This window comes from Neomonachus schauinslandi, chromosome 11 (assembly GCF_002201575.2).
Source record: "Neomonachus schauinslandi chromosome 11, ASM220157v2, whole genome shotgun sequence".
NCBI classification, from domain to species: domain Eukaryota; kingdom Metazoa; phylum Chordata; class Mammalia; order Carnivora; family Phocidae; genus Neomonachus; species Neomonachus schauinslandi.
In genome coordinates this window covers 96715853-96734130 of record NC_058413.1, presented here as the reverse complement: position 1 = coordinate 96734130, position 18278 = coordinate 96715853, and the positions used below count along the sequence as shown (strand labels likewise).

The following is an 18278-nucleotide window of genomic DNA, read 5'->3' as shown; positions in this document are numbered from 1 at the left end:
CTGATTTCCTCGACTGTCCAATGGGAACAAAGTGTTTCCTCACACGGTTGCGCGGGAATTAAAGAGATGGCGGGCACAAAGGGGCCACAGCGTGGACACTGTGCATGAGCCCCTCACAAAGTTATGTCACAAAGTTGTTATGAGGTTTAAATGAGATGGTCTCCATCTGGCACGCGTCTACCCCAGGCTGGTCTCCAGGAGGGTTTCAAAGCCAAGGAACTGAAGATCTGGATTTGTTCAGAATCTGACACGAATGTACTGCGTGATCTTGGATACGTGGCTTTGCCTCTCTGGAATTTCGTTTCCTCGCCCACAACATGAAGGAATGGGAGAACACAGCTACACGGGTTCCTTCCAGCTCTCTGGTTCTGTGGTTCAAGATGTCACCTTGTCCATCCCCTGACCAGGGGGCAACTCAGGCCAAGATATTCAAATCTGTAAGCACCAAGAAGGACAGGCAAGAAACACCCGGAAGGGATGCTGGCAGGTGCACTGTGCATGAGCCCCTCACAGGCCAGCTCTACACCTGAGGGCCAGGGAAGGGCGCATAGCTCATCTTCTCAAGGGCAGAAACCGCTCCGTGAGCTTTCCAATCCTGTTGCTCCCCACAGAGCAACAAACAGGTTCTACGGAGCACCTTCCCACAACCCCAATCAGAAGCACCCACACACTGCGAAGTCCCGCAGCGAGGAGAGAAAGAGAGAGCCTCCTGATGTCTCTGGCTGGGTGGAAGTCATTCAGGTGGGAAGGCTACTTTTGCAACACCTTAGGCGTGTCCCCTGTTCTGAGGCCAAAGGGCCATGAATGACTCCAGGTGTGTGCCAGCCCCTAGGACAGGTGTCAGATTACAAGACACATAATCATTCCAGTTTGGCAACTTCATCCATGACGTTGTTTTAATCAACTGGCCCCACAGTCCCCAAATCACTCCTGGAATACAGCGGTGGAGGCGACCAGGGCGCTAAGGGGAGAGGGATGCCGGACATGCGGGACCAAGGCCTGCCCTGCACTTAGGTCTCTGCCGGCCCATGTTGCCCAGGGGCCTCTGACCTGCTGGCCAGCCACGGCCCGATCCAAGGAGGCCCACCTTCTGACGGGCCGCCGACCTCAGCTCCAGCCCGTAGAGAAATCCGGAAGATCGCAGAGCCAGCATGGTGAGTGTGGGGGCCTTCTGGCTCTGAATTCTGGGGGAGGGCAGGTCTCCCCATAAAGGGCCCTGCCAGTAGCCTGAGAATTTTGTAACACCTTCCCAGTTAAAAAAGAGGTCACACCGCATCACCCCCACATTCCGGCTCTTACAAGTCTCAGTACTCCCCTGCCCTCCTCCACCCGCCTTGGCCAACAGCCCCTGCACCAGTGCCAAGGAAGCTGGGACACAGAGGCCAGGCCTCCCCTCTCTGACTATCCCCCTCCTAAATCCTGCCTGTTCTTTCGTCCAGTCTCCTGGTCTGCCGGCTGGAGACTGGCACTGTTTTGCCAAGGGCGAGGGGCTGTGACGACGGCCCTCTGCCACCTCCCTGGGAAACTGACTCCTTTTCTTCTTAAAGCAAACAGTGGACAGCTGCCTCAAAACAATCCAAGGTGTCTGTGGAGACCAGCTGGTCTCTTTCTGGGCCCTGCCCTCTCTCCTCCTCCTCTGAACACCTAGAGCTTCTTTCGCTGTCTCGGGACAAAGAGACTCAATCCCATCTTTCGAGGACAACTGAGGCCAGGGAGGGGAAGAAATAATAGCTGGGTCTGAGGTGGAACTCGGGGAATCCTCCTTCTCTGATTCCTGGTGAAGGTGCTGCAGCTGCCGGAAACCCAACACAACAATGAAGGGGAGGGAAGGAGAAGGAAGGGGAAGCTTCCATCCAAGGGGAACAGAGGTGACGGGCTGAGACCCCACATGTGGCGGTCTCCTGACTCCCAGCCCGAGCTCTTCCCATGACGCTCCTCTGAAAAGTCTGGCAAAACTCTAGCCCCAGTGCTGGTGCAACTGAGGGTCAGGAAGGGGAAGGGCTTGCCTGCTCTACTCTGTAATTCAGCCAGGACTGAAGCGCCAGCTTCCCCCAGCCCCATCCAAGGAAGCACCTAGAAGCCGAGCCTGTGTGCAGAGAAGCTCCATCCTGCTGGGCTCTCAAGAGAGAAGAGAAAGCAGTGCCTGCCTGCCGCACTGTGAGCTGCTTGTTGGTGGCACTGAGGAGACCTGGGTGTCTCCTGAGGGGGTGATGTAGGACGAGGTAGTTTCTAAGGCAGTTAACTGGAGCACAAACTATAGAATCAGAAGGTCAAACGGCCGGCTCCCTCAGGAGCATATTATTCTCGAGACTTTGCACCCCTGTGCACGCACACGGTTGGCAGAAAGAATGGGCTAAGAACGTGAATAGCTGTGTGAACCGTGAAGCCCCATACAGAATTAAGGACGTGGGACTCAAGAGGAATCCAGTCCAGGAAATGACATGTGGGTGGCAAGGCCAACACGGAGCTTCACCAGCCAGGGAAGGAGGCAGGGCAGGTGGGCACACTGTGCTGGGGGGCCAGGGCTGAGGCCCCAAAGGCAAGGCAGCAGCGTGGCCAGGATCCCGGGTAGGACCAGGGAGCTTCTGGCCCCTGAGCTAGCCATTAAACCAGCTGTGCCTAATAACCCAGTCATTCCCTCTAATGAGGCTGGGACAACCACAGCTCCCAGCCCTGGGGAGCAGTGAAACAACTCATGCCCAGGCCCGGCCCTCCCTTCCCCTGCCCCTCCCTGCCTCCTCTCACCCCTGCCGGCCCCCGCCCTGGACAGACTCCAGTTCTGCGTGGTTGCTACCTCATAGCAGTGCTTCTCCCTTGAGAACTGGGCAGGACTGGGTGGGCCCAGTGAGAGCAGGAGCTGAGGAAGGCCCTGGGCAGGGGTCTGAGCCCGAGCTCTGTCCCCAAGGGCAATGTGTCCCTTGTTATCTCGGCTGCAGCTGAGCCCTGGAGGGAAGCCTGGTCTTGACTCCTTACTGCGCACGAGGCCCCAAACATACCAGGAGCCACCAGAGCAGCGTGTTAAACACCTGAGGTCGGTCCTGGCCCAGCTGCTCCAGAGGAAGCAGGCCCTCCTTACCCTCCCCGCCTCTCCTTGCCAACTGGTTCAGCCCACAGGGTTTGCTAGGCTTGGCTGGGGCTCAGGAACGTGGCAGGTCAGCAGGCCCGCCTGGGTCTGGGAGCACAGACAGGCCCACCTCAGACAGGCTGAGTCGGCAGCCCACTGGGCTCTGGAAAGACCCAGAGGGCAAGATGGGCAAGGAAGGGCTAGGCCCCTGCCTGCTCCCACAGTCCCCTCACTACCTGGGTGAGGGGCTTGATGCTGTGACCTGCAAAGTAGCTCCGTCCACCTAACCACTGAATCAGCCCCTGTAACTGGCCAGCCTCCAGATGGCAGGAAGGGGGGCTAAAGGGTGCAATGCCTACATCTGCCCTGCAGCTTCCCAAAATCCAGAGGAAGGACAGCTCCTTAAGCAAAGGACAGTGAGAGAATGTGGCAAGTCCAATACCAGGGTGACTGCAAGGTACCCCTAGAGCAGAGAAGGCAGGGAATTCTCTCGAGGGTGGTCAGGAAGCTGTCTCAGAAGAGTATTTGCACTGGACCTTGAAGGATGAGCAGGCTCTCTCTGGACAGAGACGGCAGGAAGGGTATTCCAGGCAGAGGGACCGGCATGTGAACAGTAAGAGTGACATTTTGGGGGGGGGGAGGCGCTGTGGCTGGAGCAACAGGCACAGGTGGCAGAGCGGAACACAGCTGAGGGCTGGATCTCCCAGGGCGGTCATCCAGCCCCTGACATGGAGCTTGGGTTCAGGGTCCCCGCTGAGCAACGGAGCTCAGTGGGGCCGGGAGAGGGAAGGTGCCCCAGCGGCTGCCGGGGAGGCTCACACTCCTGGCCAAGCCACATCCGAAAGGGCAGCAGGCATCCAGCTGCATTCGTTCATTCCACAAAATGGGCGGCGGGCCTCCTCTGTGCTGGCTCTAGCCTTGCTGGGAAGGGAAAGCAGACTGGGTCCTGCCATCCCAGAGCTCAGAGTGCAGAGGGGGTGGAGCGCAGGAAGGGACAGTCACACAAACTCACAGTTAGCTAACAACAGACACACGTGGTGTGCTGACGCACCGGGAACTGAGAGAGCTCGGGCAGGGACATGGGTCAGGGGTCAGGGGAGCCTGGGCCGCACAGGAGTGCAGAGGGTGGGGAGAAGGGGCCATTCAGGCAGAGCCAACAGCAGGTACAAATGTGGAAACACATCTCCCAGCCCCCTTCCATCTCCCAGGGCTCTTCCCCTGCAGCCTTTGGATAGAGTTCTGTCCTGGCTCCTGACAGGGGGAAGTGTCTAGAACTCAGGTCTCCTCCGCGCCCCTGGCCTCTCTCCCTCCAGCCTTCCTTGTGCGCAGCTGCGAAGGCCAGCAGTCACGGGCAACAACCACCCTGCACTCCCTAGCCTGGTTCTCTGACACAGCCTAAGAGGATCTGAGGAGCTGATCTCAAGGGGGTGGGAGGGGAAGGGCTGTAGGAAGAGGGAAGATGGGGAAAGAGACGAAAAACAGGACTCAGGAACTCTGAACAAACTTTCCAACCTGGGGAGGCAGGAGACAGACGCTCTCAGGCCTGAGAATCTGCATTTCAGAGTTCCCAGCAGCTTCCACAGCCTTCCCTCTTGCTCGGATGAAAACATCTACTCAGTAAAGCCCCTCAAATTCCCATGCAGTGATTCCCCAGGACAGTGAACCCCCCATAACCTAAAATGCGTTCATCTGTTCAAACCTGTTGCCACCAGATGGCGAGCTCCTTGAGGGCCGGGTCTTTTCCACCTGTTGGCCCCAAACTTAACAGAGGGCCTGGCACACAGCAAGCAGAGGGTAAATGTTTGTGAGTGAATGACAACTAAATGACGAAAGACTGAATTCCCATAACCAGCCAATTTACCGGACACTGATAAAAAAGTTAGCTAAGTCTGACTGCAAAAGATGCCAGATTCTAGCAGAGGTGTTACCAAGGTGGGGTGATGGAGGGACATGCCCCAGCCTGCCTGGAAACCCCAGGGAGTGGAGAGAAAGTCTGAGCAGAACCGATGTGGCAATCCCCCTGTGACGTGCTTCCCTCCACCTCCCAGCCTGCAGCTCTATCACAACTGCAGCAGAGAAATTTGTAAACAAGGCTCAAAACCACAACACCCTTCCCCTACCACTCCCTCCCAAAGCAGCTCCCAGTTCCCTGGCATAATCGACATGCAAGCAGAAACTCTCACAGGGTAGCAGGCGAATGGAATGCTTGAGGGAGAGCGTGAGAGACAGGAGGCACCTGGTCCAGTGTGACGGCAGTCTCCCATCACATGTCCTGCACATGGGTCTGGCCGAGCCCACCATAGCTTCAGGCATTTCCTGTGGTCTCAATTTCTTCTCTATAATATGCATTCACTCATTCGTTCAGCATGTGTTCCCTAAGCATAAACTACATGCCGGGCATTGGCAAGACGCCTTAAGATTCAGAGAAGAACACGCACAATCAAAGTTCTCAGTTCCGTATACTCCACAGACAGAACAGAGGCAGGGTAAAGTGCTTCCCCAACCCTGGCCAGAGCAGGCCACTTGTTCACCCACAGATGTCGACACAAAGAGGGTAATGCAGCTGAGGTCACCCCTCCTCACCTCCGTCCCATTCCCACCCTGACACTGGGGCCTTCGTTCACTATCACATCTCTGATCGCCAGGGAGGAGGGCACGGCCAGGCTGTCGGGAGCACCTCTCTTGGTGGGTAGGACTCCCTGGTGGTTTAAAGAGAAAAACAACAGAAACATCTCGTCCCTACCTGAATGCAGCAAGTGCAGCATTTTGCAGCTTGAGAAGCACAAATCTCCTTGAATCTTACATCAACTCTCGGAGACATCGTGATCTCATTCTACAGATGAGGAAATCCCAAGGCTCAAGAGGTTGAGGACTTGAAAGGGTCACTCTGCCAATAAGAGTCACGGCAGGATCTCTAAGCTCTGGGACTTCAATATCAAGTGCCCAGAGTTTCCATTATGCCCTCCTCCTCCTCCAAGATGTGACCCCATAGACCTGGACTGGAGACTAGACCTTGAACTTGAACTTGCACTATTAACTGCAGAACCACCTCCCTACCTAGAAGTTGGTCTACTTTATAATATAAAGTGTGTGTTGAGTGAAGAATGTATCAGCTGACACGGCCCAAGTGGAGCAAAGATGATGCCCTTTCTGCCAGGAGACTTCATCCCTCACTACTCTACCAAAGGTCACAAGGAGGAAGTGAACACACAGACAAGGGAAACTAGTGGGCAGAATTAACTTAGACTTTTCTCAAGAAGACTAAAAGGAAGTTTCATACCCAGTGCTGCTTAGAAAAAAAACCCAAGTTGCCATGAAATCATTAAGGATAGAAAACTGATTTGGAGAGAGGAAATTATAACTAAATCAGGCCTAGGACTAGTGTCCTCTGTGGGAGGGGGCAACAGAAGCTCCAGGCTAACAACAAACAAGCTCTTCCAAGTCACAGGCCCTCAGGAAAGGACCTTAGAGGTCTCCTCAAAGTAGAGGTCGGTGTTTTCCCCCAAATCTGTTTTAGCCTCAGAGCCCAATGTCCACCAAAATCTAACATAGAACCCCCACGTGGAAAACAGCCTGGGACCCCCTACCCATTCCTGCCCTGCCTCCCTGCTCTTGCAGCAACCTCAGTCTCCACTGAGTCCCCTGGCGTGCCAGAGAGCCCTTCTCTGGCCTTGCCCTGGTCTACTGTGGACATCTACACCATCCAGCTTCTACTCACACACCTTCTGTTGCTTAGATGACCTTCCCTTCACTGAGAGAGAGAGAGAGAGAAAGGTCTTTCTGTAATGTCCCCCACTGATACTGAACATCCCCTTTGCCACTTCCTTGAGACGGCCCTACCCATTTTAAAGGACCATGTTTGTGCTACCAAAGGTCTTTGCTTCTCTGGCCTGCAGCCTCCTCCCTGTGTTCATAGAGAGGTCGCAGAGGTCACGTGACATCATCTCAGAACCCCTCTCTGTGCAGTGCACTCCAGGGCCCAATTCCCTCCTGTGGGCAGCCCGCGGGCCCCAGGAAATCACAGCAATGGCCATTTGTGCAGGGCCTGGTAGGGGTGTGTGAGGACCTCTGCCAGGCTCTTCCCACGGATAACGGAGGATTCTTGAGTGTGCGCTAAGCCAAGCACTTACTAGGTTCTATAGTAATAGTTACTAATTACTACTAAGAAATAGTAGCATATATGCTTCATGGGTACAAGGACTTTGCCTTTTTCATTCACTGCTGTATAACCAGCCCCAAGAACAGGGCTTCACCAAATGGATACAACAGTCTTATTATTGTTGTGGTGGTGGTTTTTATCATTGGCATTTAGTGCATTCTTACTGTATACCAGGCAATTGCTAGAGGCTATGCATATTCTGGTCTCATTAAGAAGCCTCAGAATCGATCTGTCTGTCACACACACACACACACACACACACACACACACACACACAGGAACTCGAGGCTCCCGGTGGTTGAACACCTGGCCTGAGGCCTGCGCTCCGTCCACAGCCTCCCCTAGCCAACCACAACCCGGAGGGGAAGAACTGGCGCGGCCCCACGGAGTTCCCGAGTGGGCAGGAAAGCGGGCAAAGGGAGCTTCAGTGATGTGCCTGGCAAGCGTCAGAGCCACTGGGCAGGGCGGCAGCACTCCTACGGGACCCCGAGTCCGGAGTTCACAGGAGACCCGGGAGTCACTGCGGACGCTCGCCAGGAGATGGCGGATCTTTGCTGCGGCAGCCAAGCCAGCCCCCCAGAGGCTGCTTCCCCGGGGGGGAGTCTGGAACAAGTGAGGACACTCAGTCCTGCCCTTGAACAGCACTGCCACGCACACCCTCCTCGAACGCCATGTACAGCTCTGCTCCCCGAGCCTGCAGGGTAACTGGAGCTGAAGGCGCAAATGTTCGAGTACTCAACTCCTCTATCTGCCAAGCACCAGTCAGGTGCGCCGCCTGCGTCATCTAGGTCATCCGCACCCACAACCCCAGGAGGCAGATCACACTCAACCCGTTTTACAGATGAGGAAACTAAGTCACTTGCCACCAGAAACACATAGCCCATAAGGGGCAGAGCTGGATTCAGGCCAGAGCTCCTGACACAGAGCTCAGCACAAACAGGGACGGGGCAATCCTCGTCTGACCAGAGCAGCTGAGACCCCTCGAACGGCAAAGACCAACCAAGGGGACCATGAACAAGCCTGTAAAATCAGGAGAGGACCAGACAGGGTTCCCGTAGCCTTTAAAAGGCGCGGTGTCAGTGGCAGCTGGAGCCCTTCCCAGAACTTTTCGCACTCTCTGGTTTTATCCTGGACTTGTCACACCCGCTTCCAAAGGCAGAAACTGGGTCCCAGAGATGTTAAGCGATTTGCTCACGGTTGCTCAGCAGGTAAATTGTAGAGTTCAACTTCAGAACACCAGAGCCCCTCTTCCCTCCGCACCACCTCCCTCCTCAAAGTTTAAAGGACAATTCAGAGCAAGCAAAAGAGAGCATGAGGCAGGACAAACTCTGTAGGATTCTTTTATAAACATCAGACCACGCCTTGGGTGGCAGCTCTTTAGCTCAAGTAAACTGCAGTGTTTAGAGATCGCCTCCCCATCCCCAAGCTGTAAGATCCATCAGCCCCTCCTAAAGGCAAACCCCTTACAGGTCGCCGTCGGTCCGAGTGGCCGGACTCCCGATGGCTCTCTTGTGTCCCCTTCAGCCACTGCCCACACAACACCCTCCGCTGCGCAAAGGTGGGAGCATCTTCCCTTCCAACAGACCCTCCTGGGAGGGAGGGGGCTGCATCGACCCACCACCCTAGGGCAGAAAGAAAGCTGAGTGAAGTCGAACTGCGGAGAGCTCAGGCCGCAGAGAACGGGCGGCTTCCTCCGGGCACCGAGAGAAGCACGTCTGCGGGATCTGTATGAGTTACAGTTAACTGCGGTGCCACCTGGAGGCAAGTTCAACTCAACCCCACGGCCATGTACTAATACCTCACGCCTGCCCTTCACGTGGTCTCGCCCTGTGACCTGGGGCCAGAGAGCGTGGCGACTCCGTGCCTCGGTTTCCCCATTTGCGAAACAGGAACAGTTACACAGGCGCCCTCTCCCGTGGCCCTGCCTGGAGTGGAGAGGTGGGCCTAGACACAAAGGTTGATCCTTAACGGAGGACAGGGCAGCCGAACAGTAGGCTGGCAGCGGGACAATGGCAGACCACCTGACACCTCCCGGCTGCCCCAGGCCCTGCCCTGGAGCCACTGTGTGCAGCGATGGGGGTCAAGGTGCTCCGCTCAAATTGCCAACAGGTCAGCACCTACGTGGCTCAGAACAAGGCCCAGTGGTTTCTAATGCAGCAGTCGAGGCGGAGGTCAGTCCTGAAGGAAAATGTGCTGCTGTGCGGGCACCTCGCGTAAAGCAGAGCAGGGCGAACGTTCGCTGAGACCCCAGCATGTGAGAGCTGGGGCACCCACCTGTGAGCGGCCCGGACCTGTCTGGAGACAGGCTAATCGTTCAGAGCATCCTTGAGAGCCAGCATGATTTGCCATCTCCCAGAACTTTCCACGCACTCAGGGCTACTGCATCACAGCCAGACCAATCTTGGGTAAACTCATACCTTCCCCTCTGCTGACTCACAACCACCAAACCCTCATGCCCCTCTCCTCACCTTACCTGTCATGGCTGAAGCACCCAAGACAGACGGTACTTGCCCCAGCCTGGTAAAGGCATCAAACTGCCCTATCCCCCGCTGCAGGTGGAGAGCTCACAGCCGCCTGCTGTTGGGTCGGGGAGTGGAATGCAGGTTCAGGGTCAGAGAAGCAGGGAGGCACCCTCAGAGCAGCCCCTGAGCACCTGAGCCAGCCAGTGGCCGAGCCCTGCTCTGAGCTCCGACTAGGAGCAGCCTCCGGGTCTCCTGGCTCACCGGAGAACTTTCCCCACCCATTCCCCTGGGTTTCCCCCTGGCTGTGTCCCTGGCCTAGGCAACCTAGCTGCCACCTGCCAGAGCCACAAAGGACCGGTTTATCCCATCACCGAGCAACAGTAGCATCTCTGCCTCTAAGTTTTCCCTGAGGGACCACGGGAAGCCCCCAGAGGAGCCTGAAACTGCCGCACACCAGAGCAGAGCCAGAAAGCCCCCTTACTGAGAGCCCCTGCTTTTCTCCCTTCCTCTGCACCCCAATCATCCGAGCTCTGCCCCTACTGACTTCTTTCCAGAACAAGGAAGCTCAGAGTCAGCAATGCAGAGAGGAAAAGAAAAATAAGGCCCAGGGGCAGGCCACGTGGCAAGAAAAGCAGACAAAAGAGCTGGCAAGGCCTTCTGTTCCATTGGCCTCTGTGAGCTGCCACCTCTTCTTTGCCTGGTGGAGCACCTCCTGTTTCAGTGTGGGGTTATTAACTCTCTTATCTGCTTTACCATCTCTGAAAGAGCGTTTCTAATTACCCTAGGGACCTTGAAGTTCAGAGAGGTTGAGGTGTGGGCCCAAAGGCACCCCGCAAGTCAAAAGACAAGGCAATGTGAGAACTTACACTCCCCAGGATGGTTCTTTGTGTCTTCTCTGCAGCACACTTAATCTTCATCCTCATTTAAAAATAAGAGCGCCTGGTGCCTGGGTTCATCACCTCTGAGCTAGGAGCTGTGCTAAACCCAACGGGATTCTCCAAAATCTGAAACACCAGAGACTGAGGGTAAATAAAGGAAGGAGGAGAAGAGATGAAAAACGTGCAGACCTAATGGAAGAGGGAGGAAGAAGGGATGCTAATAACAATGAAGCCCCTGCTAGGCCCAGCACTGCCCTAGGCCCTTCCCCAGACAGACTCTGGGAGGGAGGAGAGCTTACCCTTGCTGATGGAAGACTTGGCAGAGCCAGGAACCAAGCAGAGATGGGTTTGCCTGGGGAGCTGGGGAGGGCTGGGGAGACGCTGGGGGTAATCCCTGCATATCGATGGGGACGGGCGAGGAGGGGATGAAAACAATAGTCTACAGAGCCCAAAACCCCGGCCCCCCAAGAGCTGGATCTGCTCCTGACTTGCTCTGAGGCCACTTAATCTACAGGAGGCTTGGTCTTCTCTTCTGGAAAATGGGGATAATTTCTCAGGGTGGTTCTGAAGATTAAATGGGACAGCATTGATGCAAGATATTGTAAGCTCTGTACTAACCCCCAGATGCAGTAGTTAATTGTTCTGCCTCTACACATGGTCTCGGATTAATGTCTTTCTGTGACCAGCGACTTTGACTGAAAAGCAGGGAGAGATGATTCTCTGAGCGAATCAGGCAATCAATAGGTGATTGTCAGCCTTCTAACACCCACCTTCTAACTTCCTCTTCCACACCCCACCCCACCTCTTCCAGCTGGGCCCTTCTGGGCTCTGGGGGCCCAGGCATTCCTGCCCTCCCATTGTAATCCAGGAGCTTCCTTCCCAGATGAACCCTTAGGTCAGACACTGGTTGGGCTGAGCCCATGAGTCAGAGCCCCAGAGCAGACTGAATCAACACAGCAGACAGGCCTGACCCAGCCAGCAACCCAATTAACACAGGAAAGGCTGGTGCCTTTGCGGGACCTGGGCTGGGCCTGGGCTGTGGCAGCTGTGGCCAAGGGCTGAGTTCAAGTTGGGGATAAACTGAGACACCTCCAACAAAGCAGAAGGCAGCACAGTAGGTGTTTTGTGGCCTCTCAAGCACCTTCCCTCCACCAACTCCAGGGCTAGACATTTCCCTGGTCTAGGGAACTAGGGAGTTGCCTGGAATGGTCCCCAGAGACCTGTGATCACGGCATAGAGTCACCCAGCGATAGGGGGTGGCCAGGTTCCTGGATCTTACCTGGTAAGACTCTCACCTCATCTCTCAGCCCCATCTCTCCCCCACTTCCCAGCCCCGACTCAGGATGGATTCTGGGCGGAAAGGCAACACAGCTGCTGTGCATTTCCGTCTCCACCCTGCTCAGGAAGGTAATTGACGTTGATATTCCCCAGTCGCTGCTCATAAACCTCAATGTGCCCACCTCCCTGCCCATGACCCTGAAGGCTTGTGACCTTCTGCAGCTCCCCTTCCCAGAAGTTTGGCAACCCATCATCTCTAATCTCACTGTGTTGGAGATGTTTGTCAGAGAGGCTTCAAGAAAGCCAAGGAGCAGGCCACTGGATGGAAGAACTCTGGCAGCCTGAAAGAGTAGAGCACAGGAGGATGGGAGGATAGGAGCTTGACTCCTTGGACCCCTCAGCACAGCCGGGAGACTGCTTTTTTTCTTTTTTCCTCTTTGAACCTCAGGTGCACAGCACCGGATGAATCGTAATCCTGGATCCATGACATTTTCCACCACTGGCCCACACGGGGCCCCCTTGTAACTCCAGCTAGTTAGATGGCTTTAACAATGTAGTAAGCCCCCATAATTCACCACCCCAGACAAACGCTGCATCTGACCAGGAGATCCCCTGCCCTCACACCTACATTCCCTCCCCCTGCCGAGGTAGCTGGGCAAGTCTCTTATGTTTAAGAATTCAACAGATACTGATTCTACGTCTTTGCCAGGCCAGGAAATGTGCTAGAAGCCCCCTGGAAAGTAAGCCTCAACCCAAACCCCATGTTTATCATTTCCTTGCTTCCTTATGAAAAAGATCCTGTGTTACATGTAATCTTTGGGGGATTTACTTTTTGCCTTAATGTTAAATTACTAATGCCCCATCCATGTGATTCTGTGGTGCCGTGGTTCATTTGTTTTGACTGCAGCATAATATTCCAATGTGTGAATGTGCCAGAGTCAGCTTCTTCAAGGCTGACCAACCAAGATATTTTCCTTAATTCTTTCACTCAACAAATATTAAATACCTACTCTAGGGGCACCTGGGTGGCTCAGTTAGTTAAGCGTCTGACTTCAGCTCAGGTCATCATCTCAGGGTCCTGGGATCGAGCCCTGTGTCAGGCTCCCTGCTCGGCGGGGAATCTGCTTCTCCTTCTCCCTTTGCCCCTCCCCCCCACTCATGCTCCTGCTCTCTCTCTCATGCTCTCTCTCAAATAAATCTTTTTAAAAATAAATAAATACTCTATGCCAGGTATTGTAGGAGACACCAGGGATGCCCTAATTACCAATTAGTCAGTCTCTGTCATTCTAGCTTGTAGTTTTGATTTAGTTTATTTTCTCTGTTTTCAGGTGTGGGATGTTTTCTGTATAAGCACTATTCAGTGGGTCACAATCGAAAACATATTAGCTAAAGGGGTACTGAGGTCACTTCTGTTTACAGATGAGGAATCAAGAAAGTGCAGGCTGTAAGCCTCTTTTGTTGCCTCTGTGTCTCGGCCTCCAGCATAATGCCAGGCCCATCAAAGGCAGTCAATATTTGCTGAATTAATAATAAACAAGAGACTTGCCTACCTACCTCAACTAATGCAGGCACATGACCACGGCAGACTCAGTGAGAAAGAATGAACTGACAGTGAGGGGCCACTCAGTGGATGCTCCTGACACCCCTCCAACCTGCCCCTCCTGCAGCCTTCACATCTTGGCAAATACCCTCCTACCCGCTCCCTGAAGGCCTAAGAGCATCCAGTCAGCTTATGAGGCCTGCTGCTTTGACCTTCCAAGCACGGGTATCTTTTCCCACCACCAGCCCCCTTCTCCTTCCTCTTGTCCTTGCCGCTCTTTGTTCTGTCTCTCCAACATCAAGCCCGGCATTCAGATCTCAGCCCAGGAGCTGTCCCTAACCACCCTGACCCCATCCCTAGGCCTCTGGCTGTAAGTATCCAGCAGGCACTGGCTCCCATCACCCACTTCACTCTGCATGGCACTCATCGCTCCAGCTTTATCTGCTCACACCCGTCCTCCCCTCCTTCCCCCCACTCCCCACCCATCAGAGGTGAGGGCAGGGCCTGATCTGGCCTGTCTGGGCACCTCTCCCATCGTACTGCACTTATTTCTTATTTGTCTTTGAATCCACAGCTCCTAGAGCAGGGCCTTGTCAAAGAGTTCATTGAATACTTAATTACGTAATGCTAACCATACTGGGTATCAGACAATTGGGATCCTTTTCAGCCTTGAACCTGACTGAGTCAGACAAAAGAATTTTGTAAACTCTTACACGATGACTGTGTGTCGATTAAGTACTGTTGATACTATTATTACCTAACTCGGCAGCCACTGCAACGCAGTATTGTAGGACTTGTTCTCATCTTTACCCTGGAAACAGTCCCTCCTCCAGGCCCTGGAGATGGCAAAGGACAGGTGGCTAGGAAAGATCCACAGGGCAGAGCCCAGAGTCCCGTTCCATTTAATAGCATCTATCTGGTCTTTCCTGAGTAAAGCCCAGTGCAAAACTCAGGACTCAAAGGCCACAAGAAACAAGGACAACTGCGCAGTAGAAAGTTCTGGAGCAAATGCTGGGGGGCCCAGGAGGGAAGGGAGCTCGCCTATGTGAGCCAGGCCTTCCCACTACATAGCTCACTTAAACCTCACAGTAGCACTGTGAAGGTAAGTACCAGCTTCCGCACTTTACAGAGGGAGAACATGAAGCTCAGAGAGGTTAACCCTCTCACACCCAAGACTCACAATTAATAAGACACAGAACCTGTATTCCAACTCAGCCCCCAGAGACTCCAGGGCCCGCTGTCTCTGGAACATCCCCAAGCCGCCCAAGGCTTCATGCCACCAAAGGGCAATGCCAGGCACGTCCCTCCAGCGGATTACAGAGTTTGGGAGGAAAGGAAGGAGCTCCTTCTCCCAATGATCATGTCTGCCACACTCAGCCATGGAAGCAAACACCCCGGGATGCCCCCCTCCCCGCTGCCACCAACCAGACCTAATCTGGGACACCCACCCAGGGGTTAGAAGAAGCCCTGTCACCCCCAAATGGGACTCAAAAACTTTCCAGGCGGAAACATTCAGGGTCCTGCAGCTCCTCCACCTACGAGTGGCACCATCGTGACCTCAGCACCACGGACAGCCAAGTCCCAGAATGGAGACCCAGACCCCAGGCGGGCCTGCCGCTCACCCAGCCCCAGGACTCCAGCTCCTGCAGCAGCTGGAAAGGGAGCAAAGAGAAGAGAGCTTTCTGGGAGGCACGAGAGTGAGGCATGAGCCTTGGCAGTCCCCTCCCCTTACTCTTTGCTTTGCAGGCGAGGGGGCGAATGGACTTCGTACGTGAGCCTTGTGTGCATGGCTCCTGTTTGTGACCCTATGTGGCTGCGTGTGTGCTGAGCGCACACACGCAGTGGTGTAACTGGAAGAACAGAGGCTTGTGTTTGTGTATGTGTGTCCATGGTGACCTAAGAGTACACCTGCAGAAGTACCATAGTGCTCTGGTAGGGTTTTGTCTTTGTTTGCTCTGTTAAGGATAACATACATTCAATAAAGCACTCGAATCTAAAGTGTACCCCCCAGTGAATATTAAACATATGTACCCCCATGTAACCAACACTTAGATCAAGGACAACTTGATATATATATATAAGTTTTCCAACATTCCAGAAGTTTCCATTGTGCTGCTTCCAATAACTGCCCCACTTCCCCAGTGGTAGTCACTATTCTGACTTGCATCGCCATAGATTAACTTTACCTTTTAAAATCTATATATATGAAATCATACAGAGCATACTCTTTTGTGTCTACTTTCTTTCCTTCATTATTATGTCTATGAGATTCATCCCCATAGGTCATTGCACTTTAGCACTAGGTTATGTTGGTCTATTGTTAAAATATACTCCATCATATGAATATACCACAATTTATCTACTCCACCAGTGATGGACATTTGGGTTTTTCCAATTTTTAGCTATTATGAATGCAGTTACTACAAATATTTGTGTACAGATATTTCACTAGACACATGCACTCATTTCTCCTGGCTAATTCCTGGGTCACAGAATCCTAGAATAGCCACATAGTTAGATTTAGCAGATTCAGCTAGGCCGTTTCCCAAAGTATCTGTACTAATTTATACTCCTGACAACAGTGTATAAGAGTTCCAATATTCCACATCCTCACCAACACTTAGTATTGTCAGTCTTTTTAATTTTAGCCATTCAGGTGTCTACCCAGAGATATCTCATTGTGGTGTCAATTTGCATTTGCCTAATGAGCAATGATACTGAGCATCTTTTGGCACAGATTGGCCATTGAAGTACCCCTTTTGTGAAGTGTCCAAGTTTTTACAGAACTAAGACATCTATAAAAGTAGACAAATAGTTGACCAAAACAGACGGCTGAGCAGAATCATTCTAAGAAACTCAGTAATACAACAACCCAGCAGCCTAACATTTCCACAATTGCTAACTAGTTGTTACAATTAGTAAGCTAGTTGTACCAGGTAATATAGATGCATAACTGAATTTTACATATATATGTGTGTGTGTAATATATATATACACATATTTTATTATTTGACAGAAAGAGAGACAGTGAGAGAGGGAACACAAGCAGGGGGAGTGGGAGAGGGAGAAGCAGGCTTCCCGCTGAGCAGAGAGCCCAATGCGGGGCTCGATCCCAGGACCCTGGGATCATGACCTGAGCCAAGGGCAGACGCTTAATGACTGAACCACCCAGGAGCCCCTGAATTTTATATTTTGAGCCAGTGAGATATCACCGAGCCCCCCAACTTAGATTCAGCAGAGAGAAGGGGATGCAAATAAGAACCAAGAGCCTCCCCTGGGTCCTTAGCCCCAGCCTGAGAGGCTCCCTCACTCAACTCACTGACTGTTTTTCCTTCAATTACAGGATCCTGACAGCAATCAACCCCTGAACAGCCTTGGTAAGCTCAGGTCCAGCTTTGCCTTGTCCACCTCAGCCTCCAAGTTTCAACCAGTTACCAAACAGATACTATACCCCTCTTGCATGGCCCTCACCACCACCACCGAGGGCTAAATGCTGTGGAAGATCTCCAACCACCCACCCATTCATCATTCAACAAAAATGTATTAAGCAACTGTAAGGTCCAGGATAATTCTAGAAGTAGGAAGCATGGTCTCCAGGGAAATAGGACCAACAAACCTAAAACCCCAAGAGCAGTGATTCTCCAACTCGTTCATTCAGTTACTCACTTTCTTATTCATTCAACAACTCTGAGTGTGCCACGTGCCAGGTTCTGGGTTAGACACTGGACTAAAACAGGAAGTAAGAAAGCCAGAGTCCCTGCCCTCACGGAGCTGCCAGTCTGACCACTTCCATGGAACATGCTGGACAAAGGTATTTTCCCTGGTAGACTAGAAAATGATAGTGTTTGCCTGATTTACAGGAGAAGAATAATTTAACAGATAAAGTGTTCCCAAATTTAAGGTTTTGGTTTTTTTCCCCTCCCATTCCATTTTGTTAAACCACTGAGAGCTATTCCTGATGATAGCCTGCTGGATCAGCAAAGCACAAACTAATATGACAGATCCACAAGGAAATAACCAATCCCACTTACTTCAACAATTTCAGGGCCCCACGTTAATAATGATCACAAACAATGTAATCTTCCGCAAGTAAGATGGTGCCTAGTTTATGCTCTGGAATTCGATAGACCGGTAGACCCCTGTGTCCCCAGAGAACACCAGACATCCAAGAGCTCCACCACCCGAGTAAGCCTGAGAACCACCAAACCAGAAAACAAGTTCGATTTGCTACCAATGCCAACATGAAGGGAGCTCGAGGAGCGATCAGTGCCAAGCGATCAGAGATGATAGCGTCATGGGGTCAGGCAAGCTTTGACAAAGTCCCCACAGGAGTAAACTATCACGAAACAGAAGGAAGTAATGAGGGTTTCAGTGGTGAAGGGACGAGCAGGAGCAAAGGTTCAAAGACGGGAATGAAGGCAGGTGCACAAGGACCAGGGCAGAAACTGCCCGTGTGGCACTGAGGACCGGCGAGGATTAGCAGTGGGAAGTCCACGTGGCCCCAAATCCCACTGGCTTTGCAAGTCTGGAGAAGAGTGTGGTCTAGATCCAGAAGTCACGGAGGGTTCTCAGGCAGGGATGTGACAGGATGACAGCAGTATGCTGGGAGGCTCTGTCCTGCAGTGGTGGGCAGGACCGGCTGGAGGAAGGAACAGGGGCAGGCAGGGAGGCTCTTCACATAGCTCATGGTGGCTTTGTCAACTTTACGTACGAAACGTAAACCAAGAAAACCCTACCCTTCCTGATGCTGTTCTCCCTGAGGATCAGGGAGGCAGAGACATGGGGACCTGGACAGGGGAACCCCTCGAGGGGCTCCCAAGAAATGATGCACCTCTGAGAAAACCAGCCCACCTCACGCCCCCAGCAGAAGGTGCTCAATAAATAAATCATGCATGAA

The 18278-nt window shown here is 53.0% G+C and overlaps 1 protein-coding gene across 4 annotated transcripts in view; it reads left to right on the top strand.

The window, feature by feature from the left end:
* The first annotated feature begins 917 nt into the window (after positions 1-917).
* TMPRSS4 (transmembrane serine protease 4) overlaps positions 918-18278 on the top strand; it is a 34230-nt gene continuing 16869 nt past the window's right edge. For 3 of the 4 annotated variants that reach the window (XM_021696290.1, XM_021696291.1, XM_021696288.1), the window contains exons 1-2: positions 918-1154; positions 16725-16758. In XM_021696290.1, coding sequence (XP_021551965.1) covers positions 1152-1154; positions 16725-16758 — 37 coding nt within the window. In that variant the 5' untranslated portion in view covers positions 918-1151. Of the gene's footprint in view, positions 1155-16724; positions 16759-17128; positions 17193-18278 lie in introns of those variants that run through there. The other variant, XM_021696289.1, reaches the window with a different exon arrangement.